Source organism: Pogoniulus pusillus, chromosome 23, assembly GCF_015220805.1.
Source record: "Pogoniulus pusillus isolate bPogPus1 chromosome 23, bPogPus1.pri, whole genome shotgun sequence".
NCBI classification, from domain to species: domain Eukaryota; kingdom Metazoa; phylum Chordata; class Aves; order Piciformes; family Lybiidae; genus Pogoniulus; species Pogoniulus pusillus.
In genome coordinates, this window is record NC_087286.1 from 16,285,160 (window position 1) to 16,308,412 (window position 23,253).

Consider the following 23,253-nt stretch of genomic DNA (forward strand, 5'->3'; position numbering starts at 1 on the left):
CAAACTTAGCTTTTTGACTACTTCCAGGGAAACTGGTAAAGACTGTCCCAGGCATCAGGTATTTTCAAAGCCCAAGCTCCTCTTTTTATGTATTTCTATTTAGAAAATCATCAAATATAAGAACACTGACTGCTACTATTCTGGCCTCAAGGCCATGAATCCAAATGCTGCTTGATGCATGACATAGCTCCTTGATCTACCTGCTTCCCTGCCGCCCAGCTGCAGGCAGCCAGGCTCTGCGCTCTGGCCATGTCTGCAGTTGAGCAAAGCCACTGCACATGCTCCGCACACAGGTCCTAGCATGCTCCTTAGCTACCTTGCCACTGCCTGAACTTGCATGTCTGTCCAAGTGCTGTCCATCAGTGCAGATGAATGCAGAACTGATGTTATTTACCAGGAGGTGAATTCATTTTAACTGGTGACTGTGTGTGTGAGGTGCTGTGTTGCCTTGTTTGCAGGGGCACACAGGCACTGGGTCCTCTGAGGGCAGCTGCAGCTTCACAGCCCTCTGTCAGAGACTGGCAGAATGACATCGAAGTGTAGGCTTTTGTTTCAGTCAGCTGGAACACATGTGCCAAAATATCTTTGTGCTCAGTTCTGATTTCTTCTAGATTTTTTTAAGTACTTTCCTCACTGCATAAAACCATCTTGCAGAGCATGAGCAGGGGTGTAAAAGCAGAGAGCAGTAACTTTGGACAAAGGCTTTGGCACTTAAGCACTCTTAGTAAAAATGGTGAACTGAGTTTATAGCCAGAGAGCCAAATATGAAGTGTGCTAATTACCAGATCAGGTTGTTAGGAGCAATGCTGCCAAGCCTTTTGGTGCTGCCTTGTGTTCGTTGTCTATCAGCATGCAAGCAAATGTTCTACGTTCTACTGGCTGTCATAAAGTGGAAAGCCATGAAAACTGGAATGAAGAAAATCAAACCCATTGATCTGGAAAACCAGACTGAAGCTTAAGCCAGAGTTTTTAAACAGTTGGGAGGCTGCACATGCATAGGCAAAAGTGATTTTTGCATTACTTTTGAGTGATATTAAAAACAAAGAATTAAATCTCATGGGTGTACAGCTGTGATTAAAGAGTCTGTGAGCATCTGCTTCTTGAATCTGCTGCTTTGGGAACTCAGTGTTGAAAGACTGAGCAACTGTTGAATGGGTTTGTAGTGGTCTAGTTACTTGTATTGCTGTCTTTATAATGAACATCAAATTCTTCTGTGTTTTAATCAGCATTTCTACTTGGCAAGCAAAGAGAAGAGTGAAAGCAAGAAGATGAATGATAAAAATAAAGAGGCTTTGCTGGAGGTAAGCCAGCTTTCTAGGGTGGTGAAGTCACACACACTCTGCCACCCCCTGCATCTACTCTGCCACTCTCTGCATCTGCTGTGCCACAAGGGCATTTAATTGTTTGTGGGCAAATGTGTACCAAGAGGAAGTTCTGTGGCGGCTTGTGTCTTTGTGCCTAAGGCTCAGGATGTGGATTTCCCTCTGTATCTGCTGCTCATCATGCAGATCATTCATCTCATCATTCCCATTCTGCTTATCATGAAAAGTGCAGGCTGCATCCCCCCCAGAGAAATTAAATGAGGGGGCTTTTTTTTGTTGCTGTAGATCCCAGTGCCATGCAACATTATTTAATGTTTCTATGCCATGCTAACAATAAAAGCAGTGTTCTATGTATATTAACAAAAGAAATAGCTGTGACACACCCTTGGGCCAGCCCTTTTCACTTTATATTATTAATAAGGTTGATCAGTAGCAAAGAATTGTCTTTGGGGCTGGGAGTATACCTCACTGACTCCAACTATTAGCTCAGACAACAGGAAAAAGAAGCTTTGCACTTTCCCAGGTCTCCTTGGCCTCTCCTGTCGAAGTTTTAGTTCAGTTGTTATGTTTGAGAGAGAAAAATCCAGAGCCACGAGAAAGGGGGGATTTTCCCCTTCAGCTGTTTTAGAGCTCTAAGCAGTCTCCAGAGTAGCTCCCTCTGGAAGTATTTTTTTTGTACAGAATCTGTAGATACAGTGAAAGAGAAAAACCCAACAGCAGCAGCAGCACCACCAAATATTCTGGTTTATTGCCTTCACTGAGTGCATCTGCACCTAAGCAAAAGCTTACAAAAGGTTTTTGTTGAGCCCTCAGAGAATGCAGCCTTTTCCATCCTTCTTTTCCGGTGTGAACACTCAGCTTGCACAGCCAGGTTATCACATTAGCTTAGAATCATAGAATCAACCAGGTTGGAAGAGATCTCCAAGATCATCCAGTCCAGCCTAGCACCCAGCCCTATCCAGTCAACTAGATCATGGCACTAAGTGCCTCATCCAGGCTTTGCTTCAACACCTCCAGGGACGGTGACTCCACCACCTCTCTGGGCAGCCCATTCCAATGCCAATCACTCTGTCTGTGAAGAACTTCCTCCTAACAACTGCATTCTCCACGTTCATATGTTCACTGTCACAGGAAATGTCTTTGTTTTTAAAAGGGAGCATTCTCCTGATATTTATTAACAGAGCTGTGCTTAAATCATTTTATTTTGTCTATTATTATTCATGTTGCACAGGAAAGCTTCTGTGGGACATCTGTCATTGTGCCAGAGCTTGAAGGGGCCCTTTATTTAAAAGAAGATGGAAGAAAGTCCTGGAAGAGACGTTATTTTCTCCTGCGAGCTTCTGGGATTTATTATGTACCCAGAGGAAAAACCAAGGTCAGGAAGCTAAATAATCCTTTGAGCAATAAAACAATTCATGGGGGTGAAAGAGAAGAACTCCCAAAGTGGCATTTTAAGAGCACTGCCTTGTGCATTCTGAGAGGGTTTGGGGGGGTTTTTCATAGAAGCATAGAATCAAACAAGTTGGAAGAGACCTCCAAGATCATCCAGTCCAACCTATTGCTCAGTACTATCCAATCAACCAGACCATGGCACTAAGTGCCTCATCCAGGCTTTGCTTCAACACCTCCAGGGACAGACAGTGACTCCACCACCTCCCTGGGCAGCCCATTCCAATGCCAATCACTCTCTCTGGCAACAACTTCCTCCTGACATCCAGCCTAGACCTCCCCCAGCACAACTTGAGCCTGTGTCCCCTTGCTCTGTTGCTGGTTGCCTGGCAGAAGAGACCAACCCCACCTGGCTACAGCCTCCCTTCAGGTAGCTGCAGACAGCAATGAGCTCTGCCCTGAGCCTCCTCTGCTGCAGGCTGCACACCCCCAGCTCCCTCAGCCTCTCCTCACAGGGCTGTGCTCCAGGCCCCTCACAGCTTTGTCGCCCTCCTGTGGACACCTTCCAGTACTGCAACATCTCTCTTGAATTGAGGAGCCCAGAACTGGACACAGCACTCAAGGTGTGGCCTGACCAGTGCTGAGCACAGGGAAAGAATGACTTCCCTGGTCCTGCTGGCCACACCATTCCTGATCCAGGCCAGGATGCCATTAGTTTAACTTTGCCTACACCACTTGTGCAAATGCTAGAAAGTAGTCACTGGATCCTGTCACATTTCTCTCCCTTTGATTTCAGTGGGTTAGATAAAAGCACTAATGAAATAGCACTCCATGGGAAGTCAGTGGGGGGAAGAAAACCAGCACAGCACCCTTCAGCTGGTGTCATGCTGCCAAAATGCTCTACTGATAGGTGGCTTCCCCATGGAAGAATATTGTCAAAGTTCTCCACATGGGTGAGATTTTACTTTCTTGGCTATTGACCTTCTGCACCAGTGACCAGCATGCAGAAATGCTGCACAATTTTACCTGTGGTGACCTTTACCTAGAGAATGTCTTTTTAGGCAGCTTTAGTTTTTTTTAAGACTGTCCTTTGTGTAGAACAAAGTGAGACAGAAGCATCCACCTGACTGAATCAAATGCACTGTTAATGTTAGAAAAGGTTTAAAGAGTCTGAAGCACCAGCAGTAGAGAGGCAAAGGGGTCCACACATGAGGGCAGTTTGTGCAGTGCTGAGGTAGAATGGTGGCTTCTGGGAGCAGAGTTTTGCTGGCCTGGGGTTTTCCTGTGTTCTGAAAACCACTTCTGTTACCACTTCCAGCTCAGCTAGTGCCTCATCTTTGAAAACTCTGGTGCTGCTGATGGAGCTTTGCTGTTATGATTTGTGCTGTGAGACTCAACTGTTCTGCTGTTCACTGGCTAAATCATAAAGGCAGAACTCCCCAAGTTGATAGTTTTAAAGCAATGTTGTGCTGCTTCTCTACAGCCCTGTGTTTAGAGCCAAATCTCAGTGAAACAGACCTAGATCACTTTGCTGCCTTCACACAATTTACTGTCTGCTTTGCCCTGAGATAATGACTTAGACTCTCCACACATGCAGGATCATCTCAGTTAGGAACAAGAATGTTATTTGGAGGGCACTATAGGTGGGAAGAGTATAACAACAGTCAAATGAAAAGTCCCATCTTGGATGCTCCCTAGCTTGCCTCTAATGATGCCTGGTAGCACAGTGCCAAAGCCAGGCAAGCATGCACTGATAGTTACTCAGACACTTCCTTCTAGCCTGCCTCTAATCATGCCTGGTAGCACAGTGCCAAAGCAGGACAGGTATACACTGATAATTCTACCCAGCCTTTTTTCACCATCTCTTTCAGGGACTTTCCATCACAGTGAAAGTGAGGAAAGTGCTTCCTTTTCTCAGCTATTAGACTGCAAACATAGGCTCAGGATGGAGTCAAGCAGTCCCCTTGTAACAGATGAAACCACGGTTTGGTTTAATGCTTTCTTGGTGGTTACAGCCTGTGCACCAATTACCCTGCCTGTATCACAGCCATTTTAAAGGACTGTGTGACTGCTTCAGACTCACAGTATTTATTATCAGCTCAGCTACTCACAGGGACCAAAAACTTTGGCTTTTTGGGAGATAGTCACAGTCTCTTTAAAATGTTGCTGTAGTCAAATGTTTGTTCCTACAGCCTTCAGTGAAAGGATGCACATCCCCATGGCTCAGCCCTTCCAGAAAAAGTCAAGTGTCTTAGCTCAAAGCTGTGTTTAGTGGGGATTTATTTTAGTTACTGGACTCTGTATTGAACAACTGAGGCTCAGGCAGCATGTCTTGTGGAGACAGAAACCTCTGGTACATGGGCAGGGTGCAGAAAGGGGGGAGGGAGGGAAGGAGGAGAAAGGAAAGGGGAAAGTAAAAGGAATGGATCTGAGCACTTTGAGGAACTTACACTATTGGAAAATCCCAGGTCCACACTGTCAGTGGCAAAATCCCTGACACCAGCTTCAGGGAAGCCAATGGAGGGAGAGGCCCTGTCTGCATACAGTATGGAGTCTTTGCCCACAAATCTTACTTGCAACCTCAGTCTATAAATAAACCCAACTGAAGGGCGCAGTGTGATGAAAGAGTAAGAAGGAGAAGAGCATAAGGAGCCATGACAGAGAGAAATGTCACCCCACTCTCAGGGGTGGAGAGGGTGGTTTGTTCATCTCTTTGTGCCTCCTTTCTTTCACAATTTCCTGCTTTCTCAGCTGAGCTCACAGTGCCCATGCAACATGGATTTCCACTCAGAGGATTGCAGAAGTTGTGCTTTGCATGCAGGCTTCTGCAACAGAAAAGTTGTTACTTTAGCAACCTGTTATGCAAATATTATGATAAACAGAAAAGGAACGATGCCAGGAAGCCTGAGAAATGACAGACCAAAAGGGCTGAGCCCCTGTGTTTATTTCCTGATGACAGTTTTTACAGCAAAGGAAAACAAGCTCCCAAAACCATTTGCAACCCCAAACCTTCCTTCTCCACTCAGACTTTGAAGGGTGTGGTTGCAAGGCCTAGATCTGTTTCACTCAAGTTATTTCTTACTAGGGTGTTCTGTTTGGTTTAATTGCTGTAAGCTAATGATTAAGGCAGTGAGCATCTCCCTTGTGAGGACAGACTGAGGGAACTGGGGCTCTTTAGCTCCAAGGAGCCTGAGGGGTGGCTTCATTCACGTTGATAAAGATGTGCAGAGCAGTGTTGGGATGATGGAGCCAGGCTCAGCCATGTCCAATGGTAGGACAAGGAGCATTGGGTGCAAGATGGAGCAGAGGATGTTCCATGTGAACATAGGCAAAGTTTTTCACTGGGAAAGTGACAGAATAATGGAGCAGGCTGCTCTGGTGAGACCTCACCTGGAGTACTGCATCCAGTTCTGGAGCCCTTGCTATAGGAAGGACATGGACCTGGTGGGGCAGGTACAGAGGAGAGGCACGAATATGATCAGAGGGTTGGAACACCTCTGCTATGAGGACAGGCTGAGGGAGCTGGGGGTGTTCAGTCTGGAGAGGAGGAGGCTCTGGGGGAAGCTATAGCAGCCTGCCAGTACCTGAAGGGGGCCTACAAGAAGGATGGAGAGAAGCTGTTTCCAAAGGCCTGCAGTGACAGGATGAGGGGCAATGGGTTCAAGCTTGAGAAGAGCAGATTTAGGTGGGATGTTAGGAACAAGTTCTTTTCTATGAGGGTGGTGGAGCACTGGAACAGGTTGGCCAAGGAGGTGGTTGAGGCCCCATCCCTGGAGATATTCAAGATGAGGCTTGATGGAGCCCTGTGTGACCTGGTCTAGTGGGGATGTCCCTGCTGACTGCAGGGGGGGCAGACTACATGAACTCTAGAGGTCCCTTCTGGCCCAGACCATTATATGATTCTATGCCCAGAGAGGCTGTGGAGTTGTCTCCTCTGGAGACATTCAAAACCCTTCTGGGTGCATTCTTGTGCTACCTGCTCTGGGTGATCCTGCTCTGACAGGCTGGACTGGATAACCTTTTGAGGTCCATGCCAACCCCTAAAGTTCTGAGATTCTGTGAAGCCAAAACTTTCCCACAAACCCATAAAGCTAAAAGCAGAACAACAGCAAGATGTTTCACTCTCTTATCTCTTACTCCTAACATGTACTGACCCCCTTCCAGTGCACACACTTAAAATAACCTTTCTTCAGTCAACAACATGAGAGCTAAAAAACGAAAATGCATTGCCACTCATGCACTTGGAAAAAAAAACAGCCTATGAATGAATTTTACATCCACATTGAGCTTGTTCTAGCAATGATGTGCTTGGCTTTCCTTTGCAGACCTCACGGGACCTGGCCTGCTTCATTCAGTTTGAGAATATGAACGTCTACTACGGTTATCAGCACAAAGTCAAGTATAAGGCACCTACAGACCACTGCTTTGTCTTAAAGGTAATGCACACCAAGAAGAAGTTCTGCAAATTCCATACAGAGTTTCTTTGATATGCAAACATGCTGAAGTTTGAAGCTTTGGGGAGATAGAATAGCTCCTGCAAAACCCTGTCTCTTTAATTGTTCACTTTGTAACCGATCGGGAACAGAACTTTTGAACTCTGATTTTAAGAGCAGGCAGTCCTGTGATTTATGTTTACACTGCATCTATAAAGTTGTCTTCAAAAAGAGGCTAAATATGCTTCCAGTCACTCTTCAGATGACTGGACACACAGATTCATAGATTCACAGAATGGTTTGGGTTGAAAGAGACTTTAAAGATCATCCAGTTCCAAGACAGGGACACCTCCCACTAGCCCAAGCTGCTCAAACCTCATCCAACCTTGAACACCTCCAGGGAGGGGACATCCATGATGTCTTTGGGCAGGCTGTTTCAGTGTCTCACCACCCTCAGTGGAATGAATTTCATCCTAATCTCCAGTCTCAGTCTCCCCTCCTTAAGCTTCAGTCCGTTTCCTCTGGTTCTATCACTACCAGCTCTGGTAAAAAGTCCCTTCCCAGCTTTCTTGTAGGCCCCCTCAGGTACTGGAAGGCTGCTCTAAAGTCTCCCTGGAACCCTGTTTTCTCCCTGCCAAACAGCCCCAACTCTCCCAGCCTGTCCTCACAGGGGAGGTTCTCCATCTCTCTGATCATCCTCCTGTCCCCCCTCTGGACCCACTTCAGCTGTTGCACATCCCTCTTATGCTGGGGGCAGCAGAACTGGACACAGTGCTGCAGGTGGGGTCTCCTGGCACAGCAGGCAGATGCATGATGAGAAGCTGGCTGTCCCTGGGGCTGATGTTAAGAGTGCTATAGGACATGTGCTGAAAAGTGTCTCTAATTTTCTTTGCAGTGTAGCATACCTGTTGAGGGGTTTGTTGAGCTACGATTCAGAATCGTGCAGGAATATTCATCTCATATGGCCTGCTTTATTGCACAACTCTTGGTGGCAGCAGGGCAAAATACATTGTTCACCCACTCATGAAAGCCAGCTCTTGCTTTTGAAATGTGCTCATTGCTGCCTCTCCAGGTAACAGCGCTGCAAAGGGGCTGGGAAGCCTGCATTCCTCTCAGGAAAGGAGAAGAATCCTTTGCTTTCCACATAGCTCAGATAGCAGAAATAAGGCTTTGAGGTGCAGTAATTAGGCCTTGCTTGCTGTCTGTCATTAAAATGGATTTTAGAACACGGTGAGATTGCTGTGTACACGAGGAAGATAATCTTGTTGCTCCTTCTCTCTGTTTAAAAGACTGCAGTGCAAACAAGGTATTAACAGCATCTTGCCACCCCAGGAGAAAAAAAAAATACAGGAATCATTCACATCAGAGCTCACTTATGCTACCCCATTTCTGCCTGTTCTGTAGCAGCATAATTACAGCCCTTCTTTACTCAGTTTCAAAACATCTGCTAGCCTAACCTACACCTGGCCAAGCACAAGTGGTTTACAGACCCAGACTTGATTTTCTGAAGCAGATGTACCTAGTTAACACAGATGAGCAGTTTTAGTGCTATAGTTCTCTGCTAAAAGCTCTGCAAAAAAAAAACCCCAAAACCACTTCATCCTTTTTTCTTGTAAAGCAGCCTCCTGAAGTGAGCAGGTAAGCACTGAGAGGTACAATTTCTAATGGAAAATAAAGAGGGAAGCTGATTGGCAGAATAAGCAGAAATTTGTTTTCTAAAGAGATGATTGCTCAAAGAACTGTCTGACTGCTAACAAACATTCACATTCTGTTCAGGTGAGAATAGGAGCACTGGTTTTTAAGGGTAGGCAGCAATATGTTTAACTGCTCACTGTGATTTCTGGACTTAACTGCTGGCTTTTGTGAAGAGAGGTATGCTGTAAACAAGGGCTTGCAAAAAATTCCCAGCTCAACTAAAATGCTTGCTTTATTGGCTGTGTACCCTTAGTGTGAAACATGAAGAACAAGATCTAAAAGCCCACGAGGGAAAGCTTTATATGCAACAGGCTTATAAATGTATGAAGCCTTCTTAGCCAAACTGTTTCCTCTGCTGCTTCTAAAATGTCTGTGGCATACTAGAGTAAACATATTGACAAGATCATTATGTCTAAGCAACATTGCTTAGTGATGAAGAGGTTATGTTACAGGGAGCTTCATTTTAAACCCCACAAACCAGCGTTTGATAGATTTAGTATCCTGCTCAGTTTCAGACTTGGCTTCTTTTAAACAGCTGCAAGTGGCTGGAGTTGGTCAGGAAGTGTGGGCAAGTACTGACATCTTCAAGCCTCCTTGTTCTTCAAAATTAGAAGCTTCTCATTTAGGTTGGCTTTCTGAGGGTGGTGAGAGGTTTGTATTGTATTTTCTGTACATTAAGCTGGATTCTTTCTATTGCCCTTTCGAAGGCACACAGCTGAGAGAAGTTCTGTCATAGCCTTCTCTTCCCTTTGGATATTGGAGCTGAGGATGTAATACCTCTTGAGGTCTGTGAGCTGAGGCAAAGAGCAAAGTTAAATGTTGGTCCGTCTGCTTGGATGCTTGATGACACAAAAGTGTGTGGACAGGAGCACAGAGCCATTTATTACACTTAGTCACACTTTGTTCCTGTCTGGTTTTATATGGAAGTCTCCCAGAAGAAAATATCTCTCTTGCTGGGAGACACTCATCCTGAGATGTCAAAGGAAAGCAAACCATTAGCCTTGAGATATTTCTCATCCTGCCGTATTTTGAGAAGAAAGACCTCAAGATGAAATGAGTGCTTTTGTGGCAGGTGCAGCCAGCAGAAGGCAATAGATTGAGCAGGTAAACATTTATTATCCTAGGGATTTTGAAGGGGTTTGGATGCCCAGCTCAGTTCAAGCAAGATGGCAATTCCTCTACAGCCAAGGCTGCATTGCTGGGTCTGCACAGCTCTTCCCTTGCCCTGTGTGTGCTGTGGGACAGGGAGCTTTACGGAGGTTCTCTCTTGTGTTGTCTGCAGGAGATGTCTAAAGCAAACAGAGGAAAGCAACTGGAAGAGTAGCAGCTCCTTTAACCTAGCTCAGATAGAAATATTCTTGTCTGCAGATCCATCCTGCAGCTGGAACATTCCTCCTACAGCTGGAGAAGCCTGCTGTGCTGTGAGTGCTCCTTGCCTATCATCTCCTCCCATTACATCAGCATCCCACTGTCTGTACTGTGGCTCAGAACAAAAATGGGGTGCTTTTTACTTATTTCTTAACCATCAAGATGCTGAGGAGATAATGGGGGAAAGGGTGGTGTGCCAGAAACAGTTTAGAAGTACATCTCGGTGTCTACTACCAAAAGAAAGATCACTTTGCTGAGCTTACTCATGAGTTCACTTTCAAGATGATTCAGGAGACAACTGCAGTAACTGAACAAAGCAGTTTCTTCCTCATATCAGCTCCTCTCAGGCAGCAGAAAGCCCAGCTGGGACCAACTGAAAAGAGCCCAACTGGGTAGTTGGTGTCAGAGAGCAGGGTCACCTTCAGCTGTCCCTGTGCAGCAAACCAGAACTGATGTGGCTAGGTCCTGAGGTTGAGAGTGCAGTCTGGCACAAAGGCTCTAATAGAACTGGCTCGCAGGGATCCTTAGGCTTTTGGGCAACTAAACTGTTTTGTTTCTCAGTAGCTACTTGGTCTGTGCTGAGCTATAACCTTCTTAAATGGAATTGTTCTATATCACTGGTAAACAAACCTTCCTTCCTCAAAGGAAGTCCCACGTTCATAAACCAAAGAACAACACAATAAGCCTATTAAAAATTAGAGCTTCTGAGTACAATAAGTGCTTCTGGGGCATCTGCTCCTGTAGACATGCAGATTCCTTCTGTTTTCTATGCAGCCTAAATGTAATGCTGACAAAAATGTAAAGCTCCCACCCTTCACTTTGCCATCAAATAAAGTGAACCTTTTCTTAACAGAGGCCTCCATGTACAAAAAAAGAGGAAAGGAAAGGGCAGCCAAGTGTGAAAGAAGACCCTCACTCAAAGCTCAGGCAGGCAGGCAGCTCTGTCGCTCTCTTCCAGGCAGAGGCAGCAGGAGAAATCAGCAGCATGGCTTTCCCTGCCACCCTGTGGAGAGTGCTGGCTGCTCCTAGGAGAGGAACAGCAAGGCACCAAAAATCTCTCTCCTTCCCAGAAAAAATGAATTTGGCACAGCACACACAGCAAGTGTGCAAGCTGGAGGGGCTTCACAATCACCTTTGCATCTACAAAAGCTTTATTCCCTGTAGATCTTCTCTTTCCCCATCTACTACATTATCTGGGAAATGCAGTAGAAATGGGTGAGACCTTTTGTGATTTATTTCATATTCCAAAGCTGAAAGCCCTCAACACAAAGAGATTCCACCGTGAAGGAAGGGATCTGTTCATTGTGCTAGTAACAGCATTCATGTCACTGAGCAGAAATTGGGAACCTATTTGTCTGGTGCCTGGGGAGTGTCTGTCTGTGTGTGTGTGTGTGTCTGTGCGTGCACATGCGTGTTTGCTAGTCCAGGAGCTGGTCTTGTCACACCATGTTGGAAAAAATATCTTTCAGAGCAGACACACAGCAAGGTAATCTATATGCAAATTTGCTGGTTTAGTCAGTCTGATGTGCCTGTGACAAAGAGTGGATTTAATTATAGTTTATTGGTGCTGGTTGTGCTTGAGTAATCTGGAGGTAATGGTGCATAATGCTGAATTAATCTAGGATGAAAAAATTGGTTTCCTGGGGATAAACTGAGACAAAGGCAAATCATCCTCTATTTCCTCAGCTGGCTACATTTTCCTGTGCAATCTAAAGAGCTAAGTTTGCCTGGGGTCATTTGAAAACCAAGAGTCTAAAAAAAACCCAAAAATCAGGTGTCAATTGGAAACCAAGATTCTTAAAGAAAGAAATAATTTCATAATCCAAAGAATTTTGGAAGTACATTTGCAAGAGGAGCTTCCCTTTGCAGTGGTGGCACATCATTGAAGCAGGTAATTCGGTGTTGAGCCACTCCACTCCCCTTTCCCTCCTCGCTCACACTCAGTGTGCTCCATTGCAGTCCAAGTCATGCATGCCATGCATTCAGCACCATGGCAGTTAAGGAGGTAGAAGGTGAGAATTAGCAGTGATTGAGATAGAAAATGGTAAGAGACCCAAGCAGGGGAAATCCCCAGCACGAATCTAGGCTGAGGAAGCAATGGCTTGAGAGCAGTCTCAGGGAGAAGGACATGGGGGTGTCAGTGGATGAAAAACTCACCATGAGCCAGCAAGGGTTGCTGGCAGCCCGGAGGGCTGCATCAAAAGAGATGTGACCAGCAGAATGAGGGAGGCAAATGGGAGTAGATTAGATGACCTAAAGGTCCCCTAGAGGTCTCTCTCAACACAAACCATTCTATGATTCTGCTCCTCTGCTCTGCTCTAGTTCCCTCTCAGCTTCACAGGATGATGGGGAGACCCCCAGTCCCAAAGTATTCATACATGAGGGTAGGCAATGAGATTAAGAAGCTTTCTACTGATGCCACATTATTCAGGTCGTTCAGGAAGGGGTTGATTGGAGAGTCTTAGAAGGCCACTGTGAAGCTGAGATCCTGGAGAATAGAATCATAAGTTACACCCAGGCTGAGTATACTCCTAGCAGTCAGAGCTTCACCTGTGAAACTGCTAACTTTGAGCTGACCTCTGGCATTCCAGAGCACGATGCTGATGTGGTGCACAACCTGCTGAAAGCTTTGTATCACTGCCCAGTGGTCAGATGTGTAAGTCAAACATAGAAGTGATTAGGAAAGGCCTAGATAATAAAACAGCCAATGTTGCCATTCCGTGGGACAAGTCCATGGTTTCTTCTCACTTGTGGAGTTCTGCTCCTCTCATCTCAAAGAGCATATAATAAATGTGGAAAAGGACCCAGGAGGAGCAACAAGGATAAGCAAAGGTAAAGAATGACATTTACTTGAAGAATGACTGCAGAGACTACAAGCCTGTAAGTTGTAAAAGAGACAACTTAGCAAGAATATGATGCAGACCCCAAGGATCAGGAGTGGCATAGAGACGTGTGGATAGGGGTCAGCCCTTCAGTGTCTCTTTCAAAACAAGAAGGTTATTCAAAGCTAGTAGCAGCCAAGTTCAGAGCAAAAGAGGGTGGATTTTCACAGAGTGAGTAGCAGAGAACACTGTTGTTAAAAGGTGCTGTGGATGCCAGAACACTCTCTGGGCTCAATAAAAACTGGAGCAGCTGGAAGAGAAATCCTTTGAAGAACCTAAGTATAATAGGGCTCAGAAAATCCCTTGACCTGAAAGTAGCTGCAGACTGGGAGAGTACACAGAAGGAAGTATCCTACCTAGGTGCTTGTCTTGCTCTTTCTCTTCCCTCACTATCCATTTGTGGCCACTGTCAAAGTCCAAACAGAGAGCTCAGGGCCCTTTGATCTGACACAGTATGGGTGTTCTCATGGAACTGGTATTTCTGTAGGGAGCCCCAGAGGAGGCATTGGCAGCTCTGCCTTGTTTAAGCAGTGTGCCCTTTCTCTCTTCCAGATGTTTGCATGACTTAGCTGTGAAATTACAGACTTAGCTTTTTTGTTGCAGTAAGCAACTGCTGGTAGGTGTGATGTTTGGAAATGAGATCTGTAGATCCATTGGACTTCCTTGACATGAAGAGGTGGGGGGGGCAGAAATCCTTTTTTCATTTTTCCAGAGCTCTGGCTGCCATCTGCTGGGTAGAGTCAGACCTTACAACCGAAGCAAAACTGCTAGGTGCTGGTTGAAAAGTGCTCCAAGAATTGAGTTCATGCAGGATTGCAGTGCCTTTGGTGTGCACCTCCTGGTTCTTTTGGCTCTGCTGGTGATAAAGCAGGTCTGTGAGATGTACTCTGCCACACAGAGAAGTGTCTGCTGGGCTTTGAAAAAACAAACCAAACCCAAATAAATCAAACATGATAAAATGGGTTATCTTTAACCCAGACCAGTTCCTTTTTATTTTCAGATCACCATGTGGCCTTAGAAACAGTTGGGTCAGCACAAGCAAGGGAAGCCTGGTGTGAGCAGTGCTGAGGGAGGGACACATGGCTAAAGAGCGAGACCTCCATACTGAGCCCTGCTTTTGTGCCCCTCATCACCTGGATGTGGCCAGTGTTTGGTCTGCAGATGTCCCAGGCATAAGGAGACAGCCAGCAGCTCCATCAGCTCATAGTGCTCTGCCTAAGGTCCCTGTGCCCCACACTGCTCTGTTTTGGGGCCTAACACTATGTGTAAAACCAGGCTCCCTGCTGCTAGGTGGAAGTGTGCTTTGAATTTTCAACAGCCCAGTAATTTGACAACAGTAAATCCTTGGAGCACATTCAGCTGCTCTTTTGTCCATTTCACTGAGTGTGCACCTATAATTTGTAAGAACATAAAAAGAAGTGAGCACACAAAATGAGGGATAACATAGCCTTTTCCTTTGGCTTCATTCATTTCCTTGTGTATCAAGAGGTGGCAGTAGAATATTCCATCCAAGCTACTGCAGACTTAGAGCAGAGGCACCAAATTCCTGCAGTCTTAGAGAGGTTGTTCAGTCACAGGCAATTAAATAGGCATCTTGATCATCTTTGAGTTGCAATGGTTTGTCACCACATACCACCACTACTACATCAGTCAGTAAGGGGAAGAGATCCTAAATTGTGGACTAGAGGAAATGGTTTCAGGCTGCACCAGGGGAGGTTCAGACTGGATGTCAGGAAGTACTTCTTCACTTCAAACATTGGAATGGTCTGCCCAGGGCAGTGGTGAAGTTACCATCCATGGAGGTATTTAAGCAGCCCGTAGACCTGGCACTTAGGGACATGGTTTAGAATTGACCCTTCAGTACTGAGTTAAGGGTTGGACTGGATGATCTCTGAGGTCTCTTTCAACTGGATATATACTGTGATTCTGTGGCAAGAAGAACAAACTAAAAGAGGTTTTTAAATGGCAAAGGTTTCTGGTACAAACAAATGAGAATGATTACTGCTGATGGGGTTGCATTTTGAGTGATCCTGTCTCAAGGCAGTTACTACAAAACTGTTGGCAAACAACAGCAGAAGTAAAGCAGAATAAAAATGTATGTGAAGAAAGGTAGAATTAGGCCCAAAGAAAGGCAGGCAGGCAGAATGAAAAATCTGTTTCAGCTGAGAGCTTTTACTTAAATCAAATTGAATGTACCCTTTGAGAACTAATTGTGTTCAGCACTCAGGCTGGATGCCTTACATATGTGAACCTCAATGAGAAACAGACTTCCAGCATGTGCAGACTGAGTGTTAGACCTTGAACTTGTAGACTTCACTGAAATCCAGATCACTGTTAGATTCTGTGGGCCTTGAATTCATGTTATGATGCATTCAAATGACTTCAAGCAAATGCTGCCAGTGGCAACTCACAGTTCACATTCACCACCACTTCTTATACTCTGTTTCTCCATTTCCCCCCCCCCCAAACAATCTTCACCTTACCATGGTGCCTATCAGCAGTGTTCTCACCCAGCTCACTGTGCAGTGCCTTCACACCTGTGTAGGGCAGTTTGATTTCTGTCTTTGTCTTGCTTTATGAATCTTACAGCACCCCCAGATTCAAAAGGAGTCACAGTATATCAAGTACTTATGCTGCGATGATCAAGCAACCCTGCATCAGTGGGTGACAGGAATAAGAATTGCCAAGGTGAGAGTAAAAATATCATTTTGTTTGGCATGTTTCCAGTAAAATCCTGCCTTCCTCAGGACTGTCAGAATCTCAGCACCACAACAAGAATGGACATTCATGCTGACAGAAAGAAAGAGCAGAAGGGCACGGGCAGGGTGGATTTGCTGAGTGCTCCTGTAGCCTGTAATCGGTTTGGTTTTGTCACTAACATGAGGGTGAATTCTGTAGCTGTATAAACCTCATGCACTTGTAAACCTCACTCCACAGTTATCTGGCACTGTAATAGTGTGCTGTGGCTAAAACTTAGTCCAGCTGTGGTATATTTCAGGCAATTCTGCCCAGGTGTCTCCTTCAAAAGGATCTGAATTCACAGACTAGTTTGGTTTGCACAAACTAGTAAGAGCAGTGGGTTTATATACAGCCCAGTGTACTGGCTGCACCTGCTCCTGGAGGCTAATGTTCTTTTCTGCCAGTTCTGCTGCAAGCTAACATCCAGCAAAGGTGTGGGGTGAAAATCAAATCATTTTGTGCCTTAGGCTAGCAGAGCTGTTTGCTCTAGAGCCCAGCAGTCAGTGCCTCAAGTCTCCAGTCTCAAAACTTAATTCTTGGAAAGCAATGGCAATAGATATTTATTGAGAACAGCTGCTTTGAAAGTCAATTTCAAGATGTTTACAGATACTGAAATGAACATGAAATGTCAGAATGGCATCAGTAGAACTGGGTGTGGTCACAGGGGTCGGTGATTTATTGTGCTGTTATGGAGATGCTTTCCACCTAGCCTGTAAGGAAGTAAGCACAGCACTTGTAGAAAGCTACATATTAACTAAAGTGGGTAAGAAGGAATGAGGACAAAAACGTTGTTCCAGAGCAAAGTGAATGCTTGGCCTATTTGAACTCCTACAGCATGCTTACTGTGATGTTTCCATTGTTGTGCAGTATGGCAAGACCCTGTATGATAACTACAAGCGTGCAGTGAAGAAAGCTGGCTTGTCTCGGCAGGCAAATCGAGGCACAGTGCAATCAGCTGCCCCTGCAGGGCCCACAGCAGCAGGTACCAATGCTGGACAGCAGTTGAAATCACAGCTGTTGCTCTCTTCTCTCATCATCAGTGTTGCACATAGGCTTCGGCAGAAAACTATCCCAGCAAGAAACTGCGTTGTTCTTGACAGCTCAGTATAACTCTCACCTATAACTAAGCTAGCAGCAGAGCTCTCAGTTTAAAGGTAGAACTTGAAGAATCTGAAGACAGATCACCAAAGGTCAGGTTAGATCTGTATCATTTAATAATATCATTTTCTAGTGGCAAAATTCTTTATTCTCTATATTTTATGGATGATGGGCCATGTCTTGGAAGTTTTCTGTTTGCCCATCTCTACACTGGCTGTATTGGAGCTTTTCACAGAAATGTAACCCTGCCTCCCCTCTCTCCTCTCCCTGTCACAGGTGCTGCTCAGTCTAATGGACAGATTCCCCAAACTCTTCCTTGTTCCAGTGTAGAATTCCCAGAGACTCAGAAGAAAATGGACACATCAGAGGTACAGGTCAGCAGTTGTGCTCTAGTTAAATGTCACCTGTGAACCAGTTCCTCAAGTCTGTGTTTCTTCACCCCTCAAAGTGCCAGTGTAGTGTTCTGACAAGGATTTGGCTCCTGGGCCTTTTACTGGTTCCTTGGTGGTGCTCCTCACACTTTACACACTGCAAACAGAGCGCTCGCTGCAGGGAAGTACAAACCACCACGGGAGGTGAAGGAATAGCATCTGCCACCTCCTTTCCTCACAACAGAAAGCTGTGAGGTCACCTAGCAAGGATAGGAATGTGCCTACTGGGACAACCTCAAAGCCTGTGCTGCCAGCACCTTTGTGCTGCTGTCTCTGCCAGCAAACAGCTCTTGTCTCGGTAACCCCCCGTACATGGCAGTGCCTTCAGCAGGAACACTGCACAGCTGAAGGGGAATGTGTAAGGCAGTGTGAAGAAGTAAGGGAAATGTTACATGTTTTCATTAGGCTTTAAATGCATTCCTTGAGTAAGCTCCCAATTTTGTCACTTGTTAAAATATCACTAAGACACCATATCAGGGCTTCCAAAACCTCCTGCAGAAGCCCCCCTGCATTTGTTTGAAGCTCATTATCAAGTCCCTCCATCGTGCTTAAAGTGCACAGGACAAGTGAAATGAAATTCCTGGGATTTTTCTGCCACCTGCATCATATATCCTACACTTCTTGTTCTGCCTTGGAGTTCCTCCTTTAAAAAGCTGTTTCTCTGATCTGAGCCTCACTTCCTCTGGAACACATCACGTTCTCAGAACTCAGGCACTGGTTCCCCTCCTCCTCAGCCTGCTTTACTTCCATCTTTGTAGGCGAGCAGGGGTGAAAAAGAGAAGGCTTGCATGGTATCCTCAGCTAGTACCAGAACAAGTACTGCTAACTGCAGGGTGGCAGAGCACTTCTCTCCAGCAGAAGCAAACATGTTGCTCTCTTCACCTCACAGCTTCTCCAAGCCTAGAAGCAAAGGATCAAGCTGAAGCCTTTCAGGGTCTGCTGAGTTGCAGGCAGAGCACCAAGCTAGCTGGACCTACACTAGAACTGAAATTGTTACAAAGCTTTGTTTACAGCACAGCAGCTTTCTCCACAGGTTTACAACAGATACCATGGTTGTGTAGCAACTGCTAACTGGTTGCTACCTAAATAGAAACCCCAAACCCAAAAAGTAAGCTACATTCAGCTACCATAAATGGCCTTTATTTATTCTTCACCAAAAGGCTCAGCGAAATGATGGAGTCACTCTCCCTGAAGGTGTTTAAAGGACACTTGAATGAGGAGCTCAGAGATGTGGTCTAACAGCTGTGTAGAGGGAGATGTTAGGTTATGATTGGACTCAATGATCTTAAGATCTTTTCCAACCAGGGAATTCTATGATTCTGTGCTCTTCAGAGCGTTGAGTGGCAAACACTATTTCAAATAAAAGGCACTTAAAATGTTGTCCAAGTAAACATTTCCCAATGAACAGCTCCCCTATATTTTCTTCTTTACGTGTGTGATGGAGGCTCTGATTTATTTTTTCTTCAGAAAACTGTCAGAGCATTTGACATCTCCTACCCTGGCAAACATAGCTAGAACTTAGCAGCTTCAAGGGCCTGTTTGTCCCACTATGGGCTGGGAAGTGGAGGAGGTGGCCCAGCTGGCAGAAGCCACCCTGCCCCTGTGTCTTTCCCCTGCTGCACAGCACCTAGTGGTGACAGAAGGGTCTTCCTCAGGGTCTTGCACTGTGAAGGGGCCAAGGCACTGCCCTGTGAGTGAATGCACTCCACATTGTGCTGCAGAGTGCTGGGGACACTCAAATCCCCACATCTCCCAACCTTCCAAGCTCACTGCTGTTGAGTCTAAGGAGTGGTGGTAGAGACAAGTGGCTCCATCATTTTATCTCCAGCAGGCACAGCTGGAATGGGAGGTGGAGATGCAATGGGGCCAAGAGCCAAACCAACAGCTAACCTCAAATCTTGCTCAGGCTTTTTTGGCTGTTAAAATAGTATGGATTTTGTTTTAAACCTTCATTTCCTCAGAGAATGAACAGCAGGGTAGACAACATGAAGAAAGCATCTATAAGTGGCCTACTAAGTGCATTTCTTTGAACTTTCAAAAGCCCTCATTTTCTGAGAGCAGCGCTCTATGACTGCTGTCAACATGCAGGTTTCCACTGCCAAAGCTGTGGGCAGCTCCAGACAGAACCAAAACACTCTTTGCACTCTTCAGGCAAAATGCACTCTGCTCCATTTGGCTGCCTGCTGCCCTCTCCCCACGCATCTCCGCACTCTTTCCCTGTTCTCAGGCAGTGACATCAGTTTACAGTGCACTGACCCTGTCTTGTCCCTTCACTCCTCCTGCTTCTCGAAGGCCAAGCCAAACACTGTCAGCGTGCCAGGCCAGGCACAGCCGGTGCTGAGGCCACAGAAGTACCAGAGTAAGAGGAACACACTGCAGCCTCCTCCTCCACCTGAACGGCGCTCGTCTGCGATTGCTGCTTCACCAGTTCTACCCCCCAAAGTCAAACGAGACAGTGGTGCTTTCCTTACCAATCCAGACAGCTTCCCAGCACCACCACCGACACTCAACATCGATTTCCCACCACCACCACCCGCTGATGCCTGTGAACCTCCTCCTGATTTTGTGCCTCCACCACCACCAGCTGCCAGCAGCAGTAATGGAGACCTGCCTTTACCCCCTCCGCCTCCACCTGTCTCCACGAAGCCAGCATTGCCAAAGAAACCCTTGCCACCTCCTCCAAAAAGGCTTGAAAGCACAGGACTGGCTGCAGAGCCACAGCCAGCTGGACCACTTCCAGCTGGGAGTGGAGGCAGGCAAGCAGATTTCATGTCTGACCTAATGAAAGCTCTTGAGAAGAAAAGGGGCAGCAGCTCCTGAACTCTGGGAGCAGGTGAACTTCAAACCAGAGCTGGTATGGTAAGGCATCAGTAACCACCTGCTACTGCAGGGCAATTGGACTAAATGACCTTTAAAGGTCCCTTCCAACTCAAAGCATTCTATGATTCTAAGGTTGTGCTGGATTAGGCTCCTCCAGAAGTTCCTCCTGGGTTCTCAAGAACTGAGAGGAGGTGTTCTCTGTCCCTGACTTTGTTCCTATAATCAGCTCCTTCCTCCCCTGTCCTGCCACTCTCCATGAACATTCCAGCATCAGGCTGAGGTAACAATAGCCTGCAGAGTCCTGCCCTACTCTGTCAGGAGTGGTAAGCAGCAGTCTCACAGCTGGTCAGCAAGGGAAACACATCTTCTGTGGCTGCCTCTCGGACACAATTGGAGCTGACAGCAAAAAGACATCAGCATTCTCCTGTGCATTTTGAGAAGTGGAGCCATCCCCCTCTGCAGAATTCCCCATCCAGGTTCTTTATCAGAAAACCTCCAGTGGTGGGGGTTTCCCCCAATAAAAAGATCTAATTTAAAGATAAAGAAGTAACTATTCCATTTCAGAAAGTAAAACCTCAGCCAGATTATCCTGAGATGCAAGGCAGGACCAGAGCCCTTTCCAGACAGTGTCACCCCAAATGTTGTACACTCCTGCTTCCAGATGCAGGTCCTCTCATGCCTGTCAGCACTCAGAGCTGCTGCCCTGAAATCTTGTTTAATTGGTTAATCTTAGACCCCCAAAAGAATGATTTCAACCCCTTACATGCTTCCCCTGGTGAGCAAGGAGGGTGTATTTTTTTTCCCTCCCTGTTGGTTAACATTTGTCTTTGAACTGTACCTAGAAATAGTCTGTCTTCTGAAAGGCCTTGTCATTATCTTGTACCTGATACAAATGTCTCCTCCTACATTTCCCCACCACCACCATTTGTTCTCCCATTTTAATTCTCCCTTGTTCATTTGGGCAGCATTCATTATTAGTTCTCAAATAAAAATAGCTTCTATTTTATAGCTACACAAAGTGTCACAGTTAATGAACAGCCACTTCACTGGCAATTGGTAGCCCTTCAAATGTTTCCAAGCCCTTCTAGTCTTTGTTTTTATTGCTTCCAGTCTTTGCCTCTTCTCATGGACAGAGTCTTCCAAGATGCCATAAATATTTCTGTACTTTGCCATACAAAAAAGCACAGAAGCAGAGTGCCAGCTAAATAAGTACCTAAAAGCAGCTGGCAGAGCAATGCAAGGCAAGACATGCCCATCTCAGCACCAGGAGGAGTGGGCAGTATCTGGTCAAAGCAGTGGAAGAGGAAGGACAGGCTCTTGGAAGGAGCTGGTGTGGAGGGACACAGGAGGAACTTGGGGTGTGCACAGAAAGTGTTCCAGAACAGAGAGAGTTCTATCAGGGAAGTGCCAGATGAATCCCTGAAAAAGGTTTAAGTGACATCCTGCTACTTAAGCTGTTTTCAGCTGAAGAAGCTGAAGCTAGAGGATGGGTTTCTTCCCTGCAGTAATCGTGGGCCACTCAGTTACTCAGGGACAGCCACTTCAATTTTTGGTTTCTCAGCAGTGGAAGCACTGCTGGAGTTAAGTAAAGCTCACATCAGGGAGATGGGGACAGGGGATGCCTTCCACTGCTCTTAACCACTTGCTCTGCAGCCTGTGGCTGGGGAGCTGACTTTGCTAGCCAGATGCTACAGCTTGTATAGAGGTGGCTCTACTGCTGTTAAAAAAAAGATGAGGCAAGGCTGGAAGCCTGAGTGCAGGCCTAGGGCTTACGTGGACAGTCCCAGGCACAAGTTCTGGGAGCTGCCCAAGTTAGGCACTGTTCTCAGAAGACATGGGCAAATCTACAGCAGGTTTCAGTCCCTGTACAGAGATCCTTGTGATGCAGATATGGCCAGTTTGGGTACCAATCTGCAGGCAAAGGGACTAGCTCCTGGCTCTCTGACACGTTCAAAGCCCATGCAGTGTTTCCTGGTTCCAGCTCCAGTGCCTTCACCGAGCTGAGCATGAAGCTCTCCCTAAGAGAATGAAGTTTACCACTAACAAACCTTACCTACAGGTTTTGAATTGACATTCAGAAGGTCTCTTGTCTCCAGACAGCTACACTGAGAAATGCTCTCAAGATCAGGACAAGGTTCATAAATCTCCTAAACTTAGTATAAGCTTTAGTGCAGGGGAAACAAAACCAACTAGCTAAGAGTAGGAGAGTTGAAAGGGTGACAAAGCTGGTGAAAGGCCTGGAACACAAACCCTATGAGGAGAGGCTGAGGGAGCTGGGATTGTTTAGCCTAGAGAAGAGGAGGCTTAGGGCAAACCTCGTTGCTGTCTACAACTACCTGAAGGGAGGCTGTAGCCAGGTGGGGGGTGGCCTCTTCTCCCAGGCAACAAGCAATAGAACAAGGGGACACAGTCTCAAGTTGTGCCAGGGAAAGTATAGGCTGGATGTTGGGAGGAAGTTGTTGCCAGAGAGAGTGATTGGCATTGGAATGGGCTGCCCAGGGAGGTGGTGGAGGCACCATCCCTGGAGGTGTTCAAGAAAAGACTGGATGAGGCACTTGGTGCCAGGGTCTGGTTGACTGGCTGGGGGATAGGTTGGACTGGATGATCTTGGAGGTCTCTTCCAACCTGGTCGATTCTATGGAAATAAGGACTAATGTTTCCCAGCTGCTTTCTATGTGTAACTGAGGTAAGCATGATGCAGAATCACTGACTGGGTATCATTTTCTGACAAGGCACTAAGTGTGGACATCTTCAAAACACTTGGGTGACAACAACTGTTTGCTCTCCAACTATTTTTAAGTTAACTAAGTTTTCTTGTATGAAATACACAGCCAGGATCAAAATACATCAGCACATACCCTTAGAAAAATGCTACACAATGAGCTGGTTTCTCTGAATTTGAAGGCATTAAGACTTCTACACAGCTTTCCTAGCATCCACTCTTCTCACCAAAATGCTCAGCCTCTTGCCCTGTTCCGTCCCTCCCTTTTTGTCACAGCACAATAAAACCGAATTTAGACACTTTCCATCTGCAGTCAATCCTAACTCATGCACTTAAATCTTGCACAAAAGAGAT

General features: G+C 46.1%; 1 protein-coding gene across 9 annotated transcripts in view; it reads left to right on the top strand.

Moving 5' to 3' along the window:
• APBB1IP (amyloid beta precursor protein binding family B member 1 interacting protein) overlaps positions 1-23,253 on the top strand; it is a 54,604-nt gene that overhangs the window by 29,339 nt on the left and 2,012 nt on the right. The window contains exons 8-14 of one of the 9 annotated variants that reach the window (XM_064162727.1): positions 1,227-1,301; positions 2,554-2,697; positions 7,037-7,147; positions 15,679-15,777; positions 16,696-16,810; positions 17,203-17,300; positions 19,650-21,195. In XM_064162727.1, coding sequence (XP_064018797.1) covers positions 1,227-1,301; positions 2,554-2,697; positions 7,037-7,147; positions 15,679-15,777; positions 16,696-16,810; positions 17,203-17,300; positions 19,650-20,177 — 1,170 coding nt within the window. In that variant the 3' untranslated portion in view covers positions 20,178-21,195. Of the gene's footprint in view, positions 1-1,226; positions 1,302-2,553; positions 2,698-7,036; positions 7,148-15,678; positions 15,778-16,695; positions 16,811-17,202; positions 17,301-18,115; positions 19,106-19,185; positions 19,306-19,649; positions 21,196-23,253 lie in introns of those variants that run through there. The other 8 variants (XM_064162728.1, XM_064162732.1, XM_064162729.1 and 5 more) reach the window with 8 other exon arrangements.